Raw genomic sequence first — 15516 nt, 5'->3', positions numbered from 1 at the left:
CAGACCTCTCAGATGGCTAATGCAAATGAAAGGTGAGAGGCCTAAACTTTTGAGGTGGTCCATCTTCCTACAGGGAATGGACTTTACAGTGGAACGTAGACCTGGGACTGCCAATGCAGATGACTTCCCAGGTTTTTCTACTTATACAATGAAGACTTTCTTGGGAAAGGTTAGTCTTATCCTCTTTCGTTTGGGATGGGGTCTTGTAGGTAATTGCCCCTTTTGGCACTGTTAGCCTCCCCCTGCCACATTTTGCTTGATATTGATGCTGAGTTGACTGAGAAGTATGCTGGGATCCTGCTAACCAGGCCCCAGCACCAGTGTTCTTTCCCTAAAACTGTACCATTGCTTCCACAATTGGCACAGCCCTGGCACACAGATAAGTCCCTTGTAAACTGTACCAGAGGTACCAAGGGCCCTGTGACCAAAGAGTGTCCCTAAGGGCTGCAGCATGTACTGTGCCACCCTAAGGGACCCCTCCCCAAACATATGCACACTGCCATTGCAGCTTGTGTGAGCTGGAGAGAAGAAAAAGATAAAGGCGACATGGCATCCCTCTCAGGGTGCCATGCTTACCAATCACTGCCTGTGGCATAGGTAAGTCACCCCTATATCATGCCTTACAACCCTAAGGCAGGGTGCACTATACCACAGGTGAGGGCATAGCTGCATGAGCAATATGCCCCTACAATCTCTAAGTCCATTCTTAGACACTGTAAGTGCAGTGCGGCCATAGTATGTACACAGGCTGGGAATTTGTCCTCACAAACTCCACAGGTCCATGATGGCTTCAATGAAGGCCGGGACGTTTGGTATCAAATTTCTCAGCACAATAAACCCACACTGATGCCAGTGTTGGATTTACTAAAAAATTCACCCAGAGGGCATATTAAGAGATGCCCCCGGTATTTTAGCCAACCCTTTAGTGTAATGCTGACCATGCTGTACCAGCCTGACACTAAAAGACAGGTTTCTGACCTCATGTAGTGAGAGTCTTTGTGCTCTCTGAGGCCAGAAACAAAGCTTCCTCTAGGTCGAGGTGCTTCACACCTCCCCCCTGCAGGAACTATAACTCTTAGCGGTGAGCCTCAAAGGCTCAGGCCTCCTGTTACAGTGTCCCAGGGCACTCCAGCTAGTGGAGGTGTCCTCCCACCCCCCTCAGACAGAGATCCACTTTTGGCAGCAAGCCCAGTGGGAAAATTAGGTAAAACACTGCATAGTGACCACTCAAGCTAGATCCACCCCAAAGGTGTCCAGAGCCAAAGTGATCCGCTCACTGCAGAATCCTCCATCTTGGTTAGGGGGACAGGGACCAATAGGTTTAGGAGTGGGCACCTGAAAGGCTGTAGCCACCATCAGGGACAGAAGCCATTGGCTACTGACCTCTGACCCCTGTAACACCCCTAAATCTAGCATTTAAGGGTTCCCCTGAACTTCGCTCACCAGATTCCTGGTGACCTCAACAAGAAAGCCTAAAGAAGCAGGACCGCAAAGCCAAACCCCCAGCAATGAAGCCTCCCAACGACAACTGCCTTGGCTCTAGCCCTCCCGGCCTGTCTGCAGCTTCAAGGACTCTGCAACCAAAAGGCGACGGTTCATGCAGGACCAGCGACCTCTCCAAACCCCCAGAGGACTGCCTGACCCCCCAAAGGACCAAGAAGTCCCGAGGACAGCTGCCCTATCCAGATTACAGACTCCAAAAGGACTCCAGAACTACCCTGGATCTGCAAATCCTGCCCACTCTGCACCAGACACCCACGGCCCGAGTCCAGGTGGCCCACTGGTCCAGAGCAGGTCCCCAGGCGATTCGGACCTTGTGTCCACCCTGGGTTGACCCCTTCTGGCTAACACAACAACGCCTGCAGCCCTAAATCCGGAGGAACCCCACAACCACATGAGAACCAGATGAAGATTCCTGACACCCAAATGTACCTCTGCACCTGCACACCCCTGGCCTGGGGAATCTGATCACTGGCCCAGCAACGTTCAACAAGTGGCCCTCCTCCTTGTCCAGCCTGTGGTTTCCCGGAACCGACGCCCTAGACTCAGCCTGCAGCATCTTTGTGACCCCTGAGGTCCCCCTATTAGAAAGCATTGAGAGCCCGACGCTGTGGTGGCACCCTGCACCCGGCCGCCCTTGTGCCGCTGAGGGTGTGTATCTGGTGCTGATCTGTGCCCCCACCCCTGGTGCCCACCTAAACCCCCAGGTCTGCCCTCTGAAGTCATAGGTACTTACCTGCAAGCAGATCTGTTTCCAAGTGCCCCCAGTCTCCTCAGGATCCCATTCTAAATCTACCTTCAACTTTGACCCCTGCACCTTGCTGGCCCATGTTGTTGATGGTCTAAGTTTGGGGTCATCCTGAACCCCATCCAGTAGACATCCTAACCCCCGGAAACTGGAACTGTAAGTCAAGCACTTTCCTCAAAACTGCACTAATACCTCTCCCTCCCAGGATTGTTCAAAAAATTGCACTGCGTCAACTTTTAAAAGTGGAAAGTGTTACTTGTCTGTAAACCGTTTTCTTTGCCAAATCTAAACAAAGTGCTATTAATACATATGTTCGATACTAACTTGCAAATGTACCTACCTGCAACAAGATCCTTTGGGTTCTAGAAATAAAATAAAATATATTTTTTCAATACAAATACATTGGCCTGGAGTTGGTCATTGAGTGTGTGCCTCATTTACTTGCTATTTGCTTGAAAACCATTTTACTTGCCAAACCGTGAGGAATCCACAGGTAGTTAATGTATCCATCAGAAAAGGCGTTACCGAAGGTAAGTAACTTATTCTTCTGATGGATCCACCTACCTGTGGATTCCTCACCTAAAGAATAGAATCCCAAAGCAGTACTACCTCCGGAGGTGGGTGCCCGAATGGTCAAACCAAGAAATCCTGCAGCACCGAGCAAGCAAAATGGCCATCCCTCCTAACCTCAGAATCCAAACAATAATGTTTGACAAAAGTATGGAGGGATGCCCAAGCTGCCGCCTTGCAGATGTCAACCACAGGAACACCCCTAGCTAAAGCCGAAGAAGCAGCCTTAGCTCTGGTGGAATGAGCACGAAGCCCCACAGGTGGTTCTTTCTTAGCTAAGGAATAACAAAGCTTAATACAGAGAATGACCCACCTGGATAGCGTTCTCTTGTGGACTGCTCTGCCTTTCCTCTTCCCCACGTATCCAACAAAGAGCTGATCATCTTGCCTGAACTCCCTCGTCCTGTCGACAAAGAAGCTCAATGCTCTTCGTGGATCCAGCCGGTGGAGCCTCTCTTCCTCCTTGGATGGATGAGGCGGAGGGTAAAAGGAAGAGAGAGAGTAATAGACTGCCCCAAGTGAAAGGGTGTAACAACCTTCAGGAGGAAAGCCGCCTTGGTCCTTAACACCACTTTTTATCTAAAGAAGGAAAGGTTTGGAGACTCTACACTAAGAGCCTGAAGCTCACTGACTCTTCTGGCCGATGTTCTGGCTACCAGAAAAACAGTCTTAAGAACCAGCAAACGCAAAGTACAAGAATGCATTGGTTCAAATGGCGATCCCATTAGAAATGCTAATACCAAGTTAAGGTCCCACTGTGGCATAACAAATGGTGTGGGCAGAAACTTATTAGTGAGCCCCTTAACGAACCTCAAAACAAGTGGATATTTAAACAAGGAAGGTTGATCTGGGAGGCACAGAAAAGCCGACAGTGCTGATAAATAGCCCTTAACTGTGGCAAATGGACAACCTTTCTGTGCCAAGGAAAGAGCAAATGATAATATATCAGACAAGTGAGCCTTTAAGGGATCAATTTGGTTCTCTCCACACCAATGTCCAAATTTAGCCCATCGACTTGCATAGATCGATTTGGTGGAGTGTCGCCTCACCGATAAAATAACATCCACCACTTCCGGTGGGAGAGAAAAAGCACTCAGATTGCCCCGTTCAATCTCCAGGCATGAAGGTGCAGACTCTGGAGGTGGGGGGTGTAGAATCTGCCCTTGCGACTGCGAGAGGAGGTCCACCCTGTAAGGGAGACGGAGTGGAGGGCACAGAGAGAGTTGGAGAAGGTCCGTGTACCACACCCTTCTTGGCCAATCCGGGGCTATCAAGATGACCTGGGCCCGGTCTTGGCGGATCTTCCTCAGAACTCGAGGAATCAGGGAGGAAACGCGTAAAGCAACTGACCCTTCCAGGACATCTGAAACGCGTCCCCCAATGCTCATTGCATCGGATACTGGAGGCTGCAAAATAACGGGCACTGCGCGTTCTCCTGAGTAGCAAATAGATCTATCTGCAGACACCCCCACATCTGGAAGATGTAAAGAACCAGATCCGGATGAAGACGTCACTCGTGATCGACCGAGTTGCGTCAACTGAGAACATCCGCACGTACATTCAGAACTGCGGCCAAATGATTTGCTACAAAGCAAATCTTGTGGTCCTGAAGCCAGGACCAGAGTTGAAGAGCTTTTCTGCAAAGAAGGTACGACCCCACTCCTCCCTGCTTGTTTATATACCACATCGCGGTAGTGTTGCCCGTCAGGACCTGGACTGACTGACCGCGAATGGAAGGGAGAAAGGCCTTGAGAGCCAGACGTACTGCCCGCAATTCCAACAGATTGATGTGAAACTTCTGTTCCATTGGAGACCAAAGGCCTTTGACCTCCAGGTCCCCCAGATGAGCTCCCCAACCTAGAGTGGAAGCATCCGTTACAACTGTGGCCACCGGCGGAGGCAGCGAGAACGGCTTTCCTTGCGACAGGTTGCCGATCGCAGCCCACCACTGAAGATCCACCGCAGCATCTCTGGTGATCATGATCGAATCTTCGAGATCCCCTTTGTGCTGAAACCACTGCCTGCGGACGCACCACTGAAGAGCCCTCATGTGCCAGCGTGCATGAGTAACCAGCAGTATGCAAGAAGCAAACAGAGCGAGCAGACAAAGGACCTTGAGGACTGGAAATGCCGCTCCATTTCGAAACATCGGAATCAACGCCTGAATTACCTGAAACCGCTGGGGCGGAGGAAAGGCCCGATTCAATGTCATGTCCAGTACTGCCCCTATGAACAGGAGGCGTTGAGAGGGCTCCAGGTGAGACACTGATCGAAAAACCCAGGTCGAACAACAACTGAGTTGTCGACTGCAGGTGACGCCGCACGAGCTCCGGAGTCTTGGCTTTGATCAACCAATCGTCCAGATAGGGAAACAGCGCTATCCCTCTTCTTCTGAGCTCTGCCGCTACCACCGCCATCACCTTTGTGAAGACTCGAGGTGCTCAAGTAAGACCAAACGGGAGGACCGCAAACTGATAATGCTGCGATCCCACCACAAACCGGAGATACTTCCTGTGAGATTTGAGGATCGTAATATGGAAGTACGCATCCTGCAAATCGACAGACTCCATCCAATCTCCTTAGTTCAACGCCAAAAGAACCTGTGAAAGGGTCAGCATTTTGAACTTTTCCTGCCTGAGAAACCAATTCAAAATCCTCAAGTCCAGAATTGGTCTCAACCGACCATCCTTTTTGGGGATCAGGAAGTATCTTCCATAACAGCCCTGACCCCTCTCCTGCTTGGGAACCAACTCTACTGCGCCTTTTGACAATAGGGATAACACCTCCTGTTGCAGTAATAGAAGATGGTCTTCCGAGGAGAAGGAGGGGAGGGAAGGGAGGAGGGAACTTCTGAAAGGGAAGAACGTACCCTCTCTTCACAATGTCGATGACCCAAGAGTCTGATGTTATAAACTCCCACATTGGAAGAAATTGGGCAAGTCTCCCCCCTACCGGAGACAAGTGAACAGGGAGTGGTGGAGGACTAAGGCTGCTTTCACTGCTGCACCCCTCCCGAGGAAGAGGAAGAGGCAGAGTGCTGCTGGGTTGCTCCTCTTGTACGTACTCTGCCCCTGCCCCTGAAGGATCTATAAGGCAGGGAGCTTGCAGATTGCTGTGGTGACTGGAACCTGCCACGAAAGGAGGAGCCACGTCCAAAACCTCTAAACTTCCTATATGACCTAAAGGTAGAGGAAGCGGCTGCCTGAAGTCCTAAAGACCTTGCTGTGGCTCTGCTCTCCTTGAAACGTTCAAGAGCAGAATCTGCCTTTGTCTCAAATATTTTTTCCCCATCAAAAGGCAGATCCAGAAGAGTTGCCTGCACATCTGAAGAGAAGCCTGATGAGCGCAGCCAAGCCTGACGCATCGATACTATGGATGTACCCATAGCCCTTGCCACAGAGTCTGAGGTGTCCAACCCAGACTGGATCAACTGGGTCGCCGCCGCCTGAGCGTCTGTTAGCAAATGCAACACCTATTGTGGCAAGTTTGGATGACCTTTTGCTTCCTCCATAAGGGCATGACTATAACGTCCCAAATGCAGGTTGCATTGGTCGACTTCAAGGCAATACTGCATGACGAAAAGGCCTTCTTTTCAGCGTGGTCCATTTTCTTTGATTCCCTGTCCTCAGGGGTCCCGGGGAATGAACCAGGGGATGACCGGGAGGAGCACGATGCCTGAACAACCAAACTCTCCAGAGTTGGGTGTTTGGAGAGGAAGTCTGGGTCACCTGGAGCCGCACGATAGCGCCTTGCTACCGCCCTGTTGACAGCTGTAGAAGTCACAGGCTTTCTCCAAATGTCCTTGATGGGGACCAGGAGAGCCTCATTGAAGGGCAAGAGAGGCTCCACCACTGCCACCACTGAAGCCGGATGCAGCACTTCCGTCAAAAGGTTCCTCTTCACCTCAGCAGCCGGAAGAGGAAGATCTAAAAATTCTGCAGCCTTCCTTATTACTGCATGAAAAGATGCAGCCTCTTCGGTATACTCCCCAGGGGAAGCCAAATCCCATTCAGGGGAAGTGTCAATACCACTTGCAGTGTCCAGGCCCTGAAATTCACCTGAAGGCTCCAAGATTTCACCTTCCTCCAGATGTCTGCTATATTCCTCCTCCTCCAGGAGGCGCAAAGCTAGTCTTCTGGACCGGAGCCTGGAGTATCAGACGTAGGTGTCACAGGTCTCCTGGGTGACGCCAAGTGGCTCCAGAAGGCAAAAATGCCATGAAGGGTGTCGGCTTGTAAGGAGCCGGAGCACCCAAATTAAAAGCCAAAGGACCTGACGGACCCGCATGCCCTCCACCAGGCGCAATGGTGGAAAAGATATTAAACATAGCATTTAAAAATGCTGCAGGATCCGTACCCAGCGTCGGGAAAGCTGGATATGTTTGCGGTGTCGGCGCCGGCATAGAAGCCGATGATGGACCAGGCATCTCCTGCTCCGGAGAAGCCGTCGGAGTCAAACACAGACAAAGGTGAAGCCGGAGTCGTAGGAGGCGGAGGAGTGATGGTCGGGCTAATCTCCAATGTCGGACGGCGCCGAGCTGATGGAGATGCAGATCTGGACCTGGACCGACCTCTACTCGATCGGCGCTGAGTCTCGTGACGGCGCAGAGAGTCTCCATGGCGACGATGAGTCCTCGAAGATTTCGAAGAAGACTCTCTACGATGCCGCCTTTCCTTCCTCTTCTTGGAACGGGCCAAGAACAATTTAGCCTCTCTTTCCTTAAGCGCCTTAGGGTTCATGCGTTGGCAGGAACTGCATGACTCGACCTCATGGTCGGACCTAAGGCACCATATACAATTGTCATGTGGGTCAGTGACCGACATCAGACCCCCACACTGGTTACAAGGCTTAAAGCCAGATTTTCTTGGCTGCGACATAGTAACTACAGATGCGCAACTGTAGCTCCCTGTTAGCCTCAAAGACCGTTATTCGAAGGCACGGAAAAAAGGGAACTGACGTCTGCACGTCGACGAGGGCTTCTTATTGCCTAGATGACGCCATACGGCGTCGCGTGGAGTCGGGCTATTGTGACGTCATCGTCGACGTGCACAGCTAGAAGAAATTTCCGTTGAAGCTGGCGAGAGGGGAGAATTCTTTAGGTGAGGAATTCACAGGTAGGTGTATCCATCAGAATGTTGGATACTTACTTGCAAATGTACTTACCTGCAACTTGAATCTTGTGGTTCTAGAAATAAATTAAGAAAATATATTTTTGCTATATATATATAACATTGGTCTGGAGTTAAGTCACTGAGTGTGTGCTTCTTCTATTGCTGGTGTGTGTACAACAAATGCTTTGCACTACCCTCTAATAGGCCTAATTGCTCGACCACACTACCATAAAAGAGAGCATTAATATTATCTACTTTAGACTCTGTTAAGCCTCTGGGGAACCCTGGATCTGTGCACACTATACCTCATTTTGATATAGTATATACAGAGCAAGGTTCCGCAAGGTTCCTACATGCTTTATATTATTACTGAATTATTTTAAAAGTTTTACCTTGTTCCAACTGAATGCAGAAAATGAAGATTTGCTTCACAACTTGACATGGCGCAGCACAACTTGAAAATTTCAATATTCTTTTGGTTTTCTAGAACAGTCACCTAAAAATTAGATGATGTAAGAACCTTAATAACAGTTTTTTGCTTTAATATCTGGAGAAACACACAGGTACTATAGGAATGGATCTAAATACACCTTCAAAACATAAATTAAGGCATGGCAATTTGAATGGAAAACAAAAATAAAACTTAAAAGTGCAATCCAAAGTAAAATGTAAATTTTTACTGCTACCATACTCAAGCACCTGAACTGGAATCTAATTGAAAGTTAAGAAGGACAATTTAGTGGGCATTTTGATTATATTTGACATAATCCATGCTTCTTGGTACCCTTTGTCACCATTCTTTCACAACTGTGACTTTCTTGCAGAAGAGGAAGACATAGCTTTATCCTGAATAAAAATAGTTTATGTGTACACTGAGATGTGCCTGGGACCCATATTTTCACCCCCCCTCACCCCAAGTGGCAAAACATATTTTAACCATTTTTCAATACTAGGGCTTCGTAGGCCTCCGAGTAGAGGTAAACAGAAGTCACCTTTTTTTTCTTTTCTTTTTTTTTTTTTTAAACTGCTGCTCTGAGCTCAGGGGCATCGTATCATTCCTTGGGCAAAAATAAAGGCAAGGAAAGGGGGAGTCTCTACAAAGGATTTCTGCTCTGGGATTCCAGCTGAGGCTGCCATTCCCATGCAGGAATTTTTTCAGTAGATTTTGTTTCTTTTTTGGGGGGGGGGGGGGGGGGGGGGGGGGGAGGACATGGCTGGATCCCAGACATAGGGGCCATCCCGCCTTGGGAGCAATTACATTTTAACCATTTTTCCTTCTCTAATCATATCAGTCCTCCTATGGAAAGGAAAATTGCTGCCACCATTTTGTTTCATTGCTGTTTAGCACCTGGGGGGCTTGTGCTGCCATCTGGGCACATTTAGTGCAAAGACAGAGGCCATTGGAAAGGGGAGATTCACCTTCCAATGGTGCCCCTCTACAAAGCAATTTGCTTTAGGTTTGAGACTTCGCTCTCGCAATTGTCCTCCCCCCTCCCCCTCCCCAAACAAATACTATGTATTGTTGTGACAGGAAGAGAATGACTGACATTAAAAAAAAAACAACATACAGTAATCAGTCAAAATTATAGACGGAAACGCTGTTCCTTTTTTCCTATGTACTTTCATTAGTTTTCTTAACTTTTTGAAATCAATAAGTAGTTTTTGCGGGAAAGCCAGGAGTGATCTACCAAATGACTTAACTACTTTACCTACTTCATCAGCTAGTTTCACACCTTTTTTCTTTCAACAAACTGCAAGTAGGTATGAACCACAAAGAACAAGTTACTTACCTTTGGTAATGAATTATCTGGTAGAGACATGCAGAGTCCTTACCTTAGAATTTCCCCTAGATGTCAGTCTGTATCCAGAGATTTTTCTCGAGCAGTAACCCCGTGCGCCGTCAGGTGGCGTAAGTCGACTCCGGGACTGTTTCTGGCGGCGTGTTCACCGGCTATGGCGTCACGGCTCATATAAAGGAGCCACCCTGGCAAGCTGACGTGTCTCATTATGACTTTCCACGCCAGAAGCGCGGAGCCATGAAGAACACTGACCCTGGTGTGTCAGAACTAGGGCCCTGAAAGGGAAGTCCCTGTCCTTAGAAATCAGTTTGCAGAGCTGGGAGGATGCGTGGATCGGTAAGGAATCGGCAACTAGAATATTTCTCTACCAGCTAAGACATTACCAAGTAAGTAACTTGTTTATCTGATTGAGACTTCTAGCTGCAGATTCCTTACCTTAGAAGGGATACCCAAGCAATACCATCCCCGTAGATGGGTCTGCGAACCACGATCATACTAGGAATTCCTGTAGTACTGAACAGGTAAAGTACCCATCCCTACGTACCTGAGTGACCAGGCAGTAGTGTTCGATGAATGTGTGGGGAGACGCCCACATTGCTGCTTAACAGATTTCCAGGACTGGAACTCTGTGTGCTAACAGCGGTTGCTGCTGTTGTTTTGGTGGAGTGAGCCCGCAAATCCTCTGGGGGTTGCTTCTTAGACAATGCATAGCACATTGGAATGCAGAGAATGACCCACTTAGAGATGATCCTCTTGGCACCCACATAACCCACAAAGAGTTGATCATCCACCAGGAACTCTTTGGTATGATCAAGATAGAACTCCAGCGCTCTTTTTGAGTCCAGGCGGTGGAGTCTCTCCTCTTCCTTAGATGGATGTGGGGGCGTGTAAAAAGCAAGCAAGGTGAATGATTAGCCTACATCAAAGGGTGTGACCACTTTAGGCAGAAAAGAAGCCCCGGTACTAAGCACCACCTTGTCAGGATGAATGGAAATGAAAGGTGGCTTTGAGGAATGAGACTGCAGCTCACTCACTCTGAGGGCATGGCCACAAGAAAGGCTGTCTTCAGAGTATGAGACGAAGTGGACAGTTGTGAAGAGGCTCAAAAGGAGCACACATCAGGAAGGTAAGGGCTAAGTTCAAATCCCATTAGGGCATTGTAGACAAATTCCACTGTTGGCATGGTTACCCCCTAATTTTTTGCCTTTTGTTGATGCCAGCTTTAAAAGTGTGCTGGGTCCCCGCTACCCAGGCCTCAGCACCAGTGTTCTTTCCCTAATACTGTACCTTTGTCTCCACAACTGGCACAGCCCTCGCACACAGATAAGTCCCTTGTAAAAGGTACCCCTAGTACCAAGGGCCCTGTGGCCAGGGAAGGTCTCTAAGGGCTGCAGCATGTATTATGTCACCACAGGTGAGGGCATAGCTACATGGGCACTATGCCCCTACAGTGTCTAAGCCAATTCTTAGACATTGTAAGTGAAGGGTAGCCATAAAGAGTATATGGTCTAGGCGTTTGTCAAACACTAACTCCACAGTTTCACAATGGCTGCACTGAAATCTGTGAAGTTTGGTATCAAACTTCTCAGCACAATAAATCCACACTGATGCCAGTGTGAGATTTATTGAGAAGGCACACAGAGGGCATCTTAGCAATGCTCCCTGCATGCCAGCCCAACTGCTGGTGCTAAGCTGACCACTCTCTGTCACCCTATCACTTCCAGACTAGTTTCTGGCCACATGGGGTGAATGCCTTTGTGCACTCTGAACAGAAAAAAAACCTTTCCTGGGTGGAGGTGGTTCACACCTCCCCCTGCAGGAACTGTAGCACCTGGTGGTGAGCCTCAAGGGCTCAAGCCTGGTGTTACAATGCCCCTGGTCAATCCAGCTAGTGGAGATGCCCGCTCCCCAGACACAGCCCCCACTTTTGGCAGCAAGTCCGGAGGAGTTAATGGGAAAAACAAGGAGGAGTCACCAGCCAGGAAACCCCCTAAGGTGTTCTGGTGGCTTTCTTAGAAAATCCCTTTCTTAGAAAATCCTCCATCTTGGCATGGAGGATTTAGCCCAATAGGATTAGGGATGGGCTCCCCTCCCCAAAGGGAGGAGGCACAGGGAGGGTGTAGCCACCCTAAGGGACAGTAGCCATTGGCTACTCCCTCCAGCCCTAAACATACCCCTAAATTGAGTATTTAGGGGCGACCCTGAACCCAGGAAAACAGATTTCTGATGACCTAATAAGAAGTACTGCTGACCTGAAAACCCCACAGAGAAGAAGGAGACGACAACTGCTTTGGTCCCAACCCTACCGGCCTGTCTCCAGATTCAACCAACCTGCAACAGCGAAGCAGCTGGCGGGCCCAGCGACCTCTGCCTACTCAGAAGACTGACCAGCAACTCCAAAAGGACCAAGAAACTCCTGCGGACAGTGGCTCTGTCTAAAGCAACAAGAAGAAACCATCTTCAAAGGGACTCCCACCTCACTCCTGAAGCTTGAGTCCCCGCCACTCTGCACCCGACGCCCCCGGCTCGTGTCCAGAGAAACCAATGCTGCAGAGTGGACCCCCAGGCGACTGCAACAACGTGTCTATCCTGAGCCGACCTCCCTGCAAGGCAACGCCTGTCCAGAGGACCACCCCGGCCGCGACTGGCCAGTAACAGAACCCAATGCCTGAAAGGAGCCCTACACCCACAGCCCCCAGGCCCGTGAAGAACCAACAACGGTGCAGCAGTGACCAGCAGGCAGCCCTCACCCTTGCGCAGTCAGTGGCTGGCCCGAGAAGCTCCCCTGTGCCCTGCCTGCATCGTCAGAGTGACCCCCGGGTCCCTCCATTGATTTCAATACAAAACCCGATGCCTTGTTTGCACACTGCACCCAGCTGCCCCTGTGCCGCTGAGGGTATATTTTGTGTGCCTGTTCGGGATCCCCCCCAGTGCTCTACTAAACCCCTGTGGTCTGCTCCCCATGGTTGCAGGTACTTAACTGCTAGCAGACTGGAACCGGAGCACCCCTACTCTCTATAGGCACCTATGTTATTTGGGCCCCCCTTTGACCTCTGCACCTGACCAGCCCTGTGGTGCTGGGTGTTTGGGGTTGACTTGAACCCCCAACAGTGGGCTGCCTATGCCTGAAGACTGAACTTGTAAGTGCTTTACTTACCTCACAAACTAACATGTACTTACCTCCGGCAGGAACTGTTGAATTCTGCACAGTGTCCACTTCTAAAATAGCTTATTGCCATTTTATGCCAAACTGTGTACATTTCTGTTTTTATTCAAAGTCCTATCTTTACCTATGCCAAGTACCTTGCATTTAATGTACTTACCTGCAATTTGACTCTTGTGGTTCTAAAATAAATTAAGAAAATAATATTTTTCTACATAAAAATCTATTGGCCTGGAGTTAAGTCTTTGAGTGTTTGTTCTCATTTATTGCCTGTGTGTGTACAACAAATGCTTAACACTACCATCTGATAAGCTTAACTGCTCGACCACACTAACACAAATAGAGCATTGGTATTATCTATTATTGCCTATGTCAAGCCTCTTGGGGAACCCCTGGACTCTGTGCACACTATCTTTCCCTTTGAGATAGTATATAGAGCCAGCTTCCTACAGGTATTATGAACAGAGAAGGAGGAGACATGTCGGTAAGGCCTTTGTGGAACCTACCAACAACAGAAGGGTTGGTCAGTGTAGGAAGCTGGCCTGGTGTATTGTGGACACCTATGGTGTTTGCACCTTATACCACGTCCAGGCAACCCCTATTAGTTAGTGAACAGTGTCTAGGAAGCCAGGGCTCTCTAGTGATAGCTTTGATGAGCAGACAAGGCTTATCTAGGAGGAGTATAAAGCACTTGCAATACCACAGTAGTCACACAGTAACTTATCAAACATGAAAGGAACCACACAGTGTGGCAAAAATATAGGTACTTTATTACTGTAACACTGAACTAGTTTACTTATAGGCAGTCCCCCAACTGGAGGTAAGTAAACTATATACACACACACACTTATTAGGAATTAGTGTAGGAAAGTCACTCTTTTTGGCACTGTTTCCCCCACTTTTTGCCTGCTATCAGTGTGCTTAGACTGTTTTCACTGGGATCCTGCTAACCAGGACCCCAGCGACGGTGCTCTCTCCCTCTACATTTGGTTGGTTTTGTACCCTCCACAATTGGCACATCGGTGCCCCTTTATAACTCCCTGGTATATGGTACTTAGGTACCCAGGGCATTGGGGCACCAGGGGTTCCTCATGGGTTGCAGCATGTATTGTGTCACCCATGAGAGCCCATGCAAAATGTGTCTGCAGACCTGCCACTGCAGCCTGCGTAAAAAGGTGCATGCAACCTTTTACCACAGGTCACTGCACCAGGTTAATCAATCAAGGCTTATAAAGCGGGATTACTCACCTGTAAGGGTCTCACGGCGTTGGGTAAGGGTCTCAAAGTGCTGTAAGTCAGCCCTGTGGTAGGCCCTCTGAGGCCAGAGGGCAGGGTGCAGGCACCTGTGTTTGAGGGCACCCCTTCATGAGCAGAGGAGCACCTATAAACTCCAGTCCCCTTGCAATGGACTTCGTAAGTGCGGGGAAGCCATTTTACCCATATACTGGACACAGGTCATTACATGTGTCCAGCTACATAATGATAACTCCGAACCTGGGCATGTTTGGTATCAAACATGGCGGAATCATACCCCAATACTGTTGCCAGTATTGGTTGTATGATTCCAAGCACTTTGGGGGCTCCTTAGAGGACCCCCGCATCATACCTACCAGTCTTCTGGGATTTTCCGGCCAGCCCGCGTTGCGCCACCCCTCAGACAGGTTTCGGTCCTCCTGCTGCTTGACCAGCTCAGGCAGAACTAAGGATTTCCTGTGGGAGAGGGAGTTAACACCCTCTTCCCTTGGAAATAGGTGTTACATGGTTGGGAGGGATAGCCTCCCCAAGCCACCGGTATGCTTTGAAGGGCACATCTGGTGCCCTCCTTGCATAAACCGTTTTTCACCAGTCCAGGGACCCCTGGACAAAGGAAAAGGGAGTGACCACTCCCCTGTACATCACCACCCCAGGGGTGGTGCCCTGAGCTCCTACACGTATCCACTTGATTCTGTCATCTTGAATCCAAGGTGGGCAGAGACCCCTGGGAGCATCTGAGTGACCAGGTCAGGTAGGTGACATCACAGCCCCATCCTGAAAGGTGGTCATCCTGCTAGGTGACCAATCCCCCTTCCTGGGCTATTTATGGTCTCGCTCTTGGGTGGTTTCTCAGATTCGACATGCAAGATTCCAGAAGGACTCCTCTGCATCGTTTACTTCATCTTCTTTCCACTGGGACTGCAACTCAACCCTCCAGGAACCGATAACCTGCAACTTCAGAAACAGTCAGAAGGAATCTCCCTTTGAGTGAAGGAGTCACTCCCCTGCATCTGCAGGCACCAAATGCAACGATGACCGACTGTGTTGAACTGCATGGATCCTGCATCACAGGTGGTGGTCTGGAGTGGTCCCCTTGGTCCTCTCTACCAGCTGTCCTACTTGGGAGATGGTAAGCCCTTGTCTCTCCTTGCATTACACCGCAACTCTTGCAGCTACCAAGGTATGTTGTTCCTCCTCCAAGGAATCTTCAGGCTCTGTGTAGTCCCAGCCACCAGCACTCCTTCCTGCAAAACACATTCTCCTGCCTGCTACTCCAGGGACGTGGAACTCATCATCAGGTGTGCTGAGTGGGCCGCACTGACTACTGTGCTTGCTGCCCGTGGGTCACCTGTGGAGGCTGCCTCCTCTTCT

General features: G+C 49.5%; 1 protein-coding gene across 1 annotated transcript in view; it reads right to left on the bottom strand.

Annotated features, from left to right (window-relative positions):
• LOC138248710 (E3 ubiquitin-protein ligase TTC3-like) overlaps nucleotides 1-15516 on the bottom strand; it is a 1210547-nt gene that overhangs the window by 194230 nt on the left and 1000801 nt on the right. The window contains exon 39 of the mRNA XM_069202542.1: nucleotides 8322-8425. Coding sequence (XP_069058643.1) covers nucleotides 8322-8425 — 104 coding nt within the window. The remainder of the gene's footprint in view (nucleotides 1-8321; nucleotides 8426-15516) is intronic.

This window comes from Pleurodeles waltl, chromosome 8 (genome assembly GCF_031143425.1).
Source record: "Pleurodeles waltl isolate 20211129_DDA chromosome 8, aPleWal1.hap1.20221129, whole genome shotgun sequence".
In the NCBI taxonomy this organism is placed as follows: Eukaryota; Metazoa; Chordata; class Amphibia; order Caudata; family Salamandridae; genus Pleurodeles; species Pleurodeles waltl.
The sequence above is the reverse complement of the archived record's forward strand: the minus strand, read 5'-3'. Positions and strand labels throughout refer to the sequence as shown.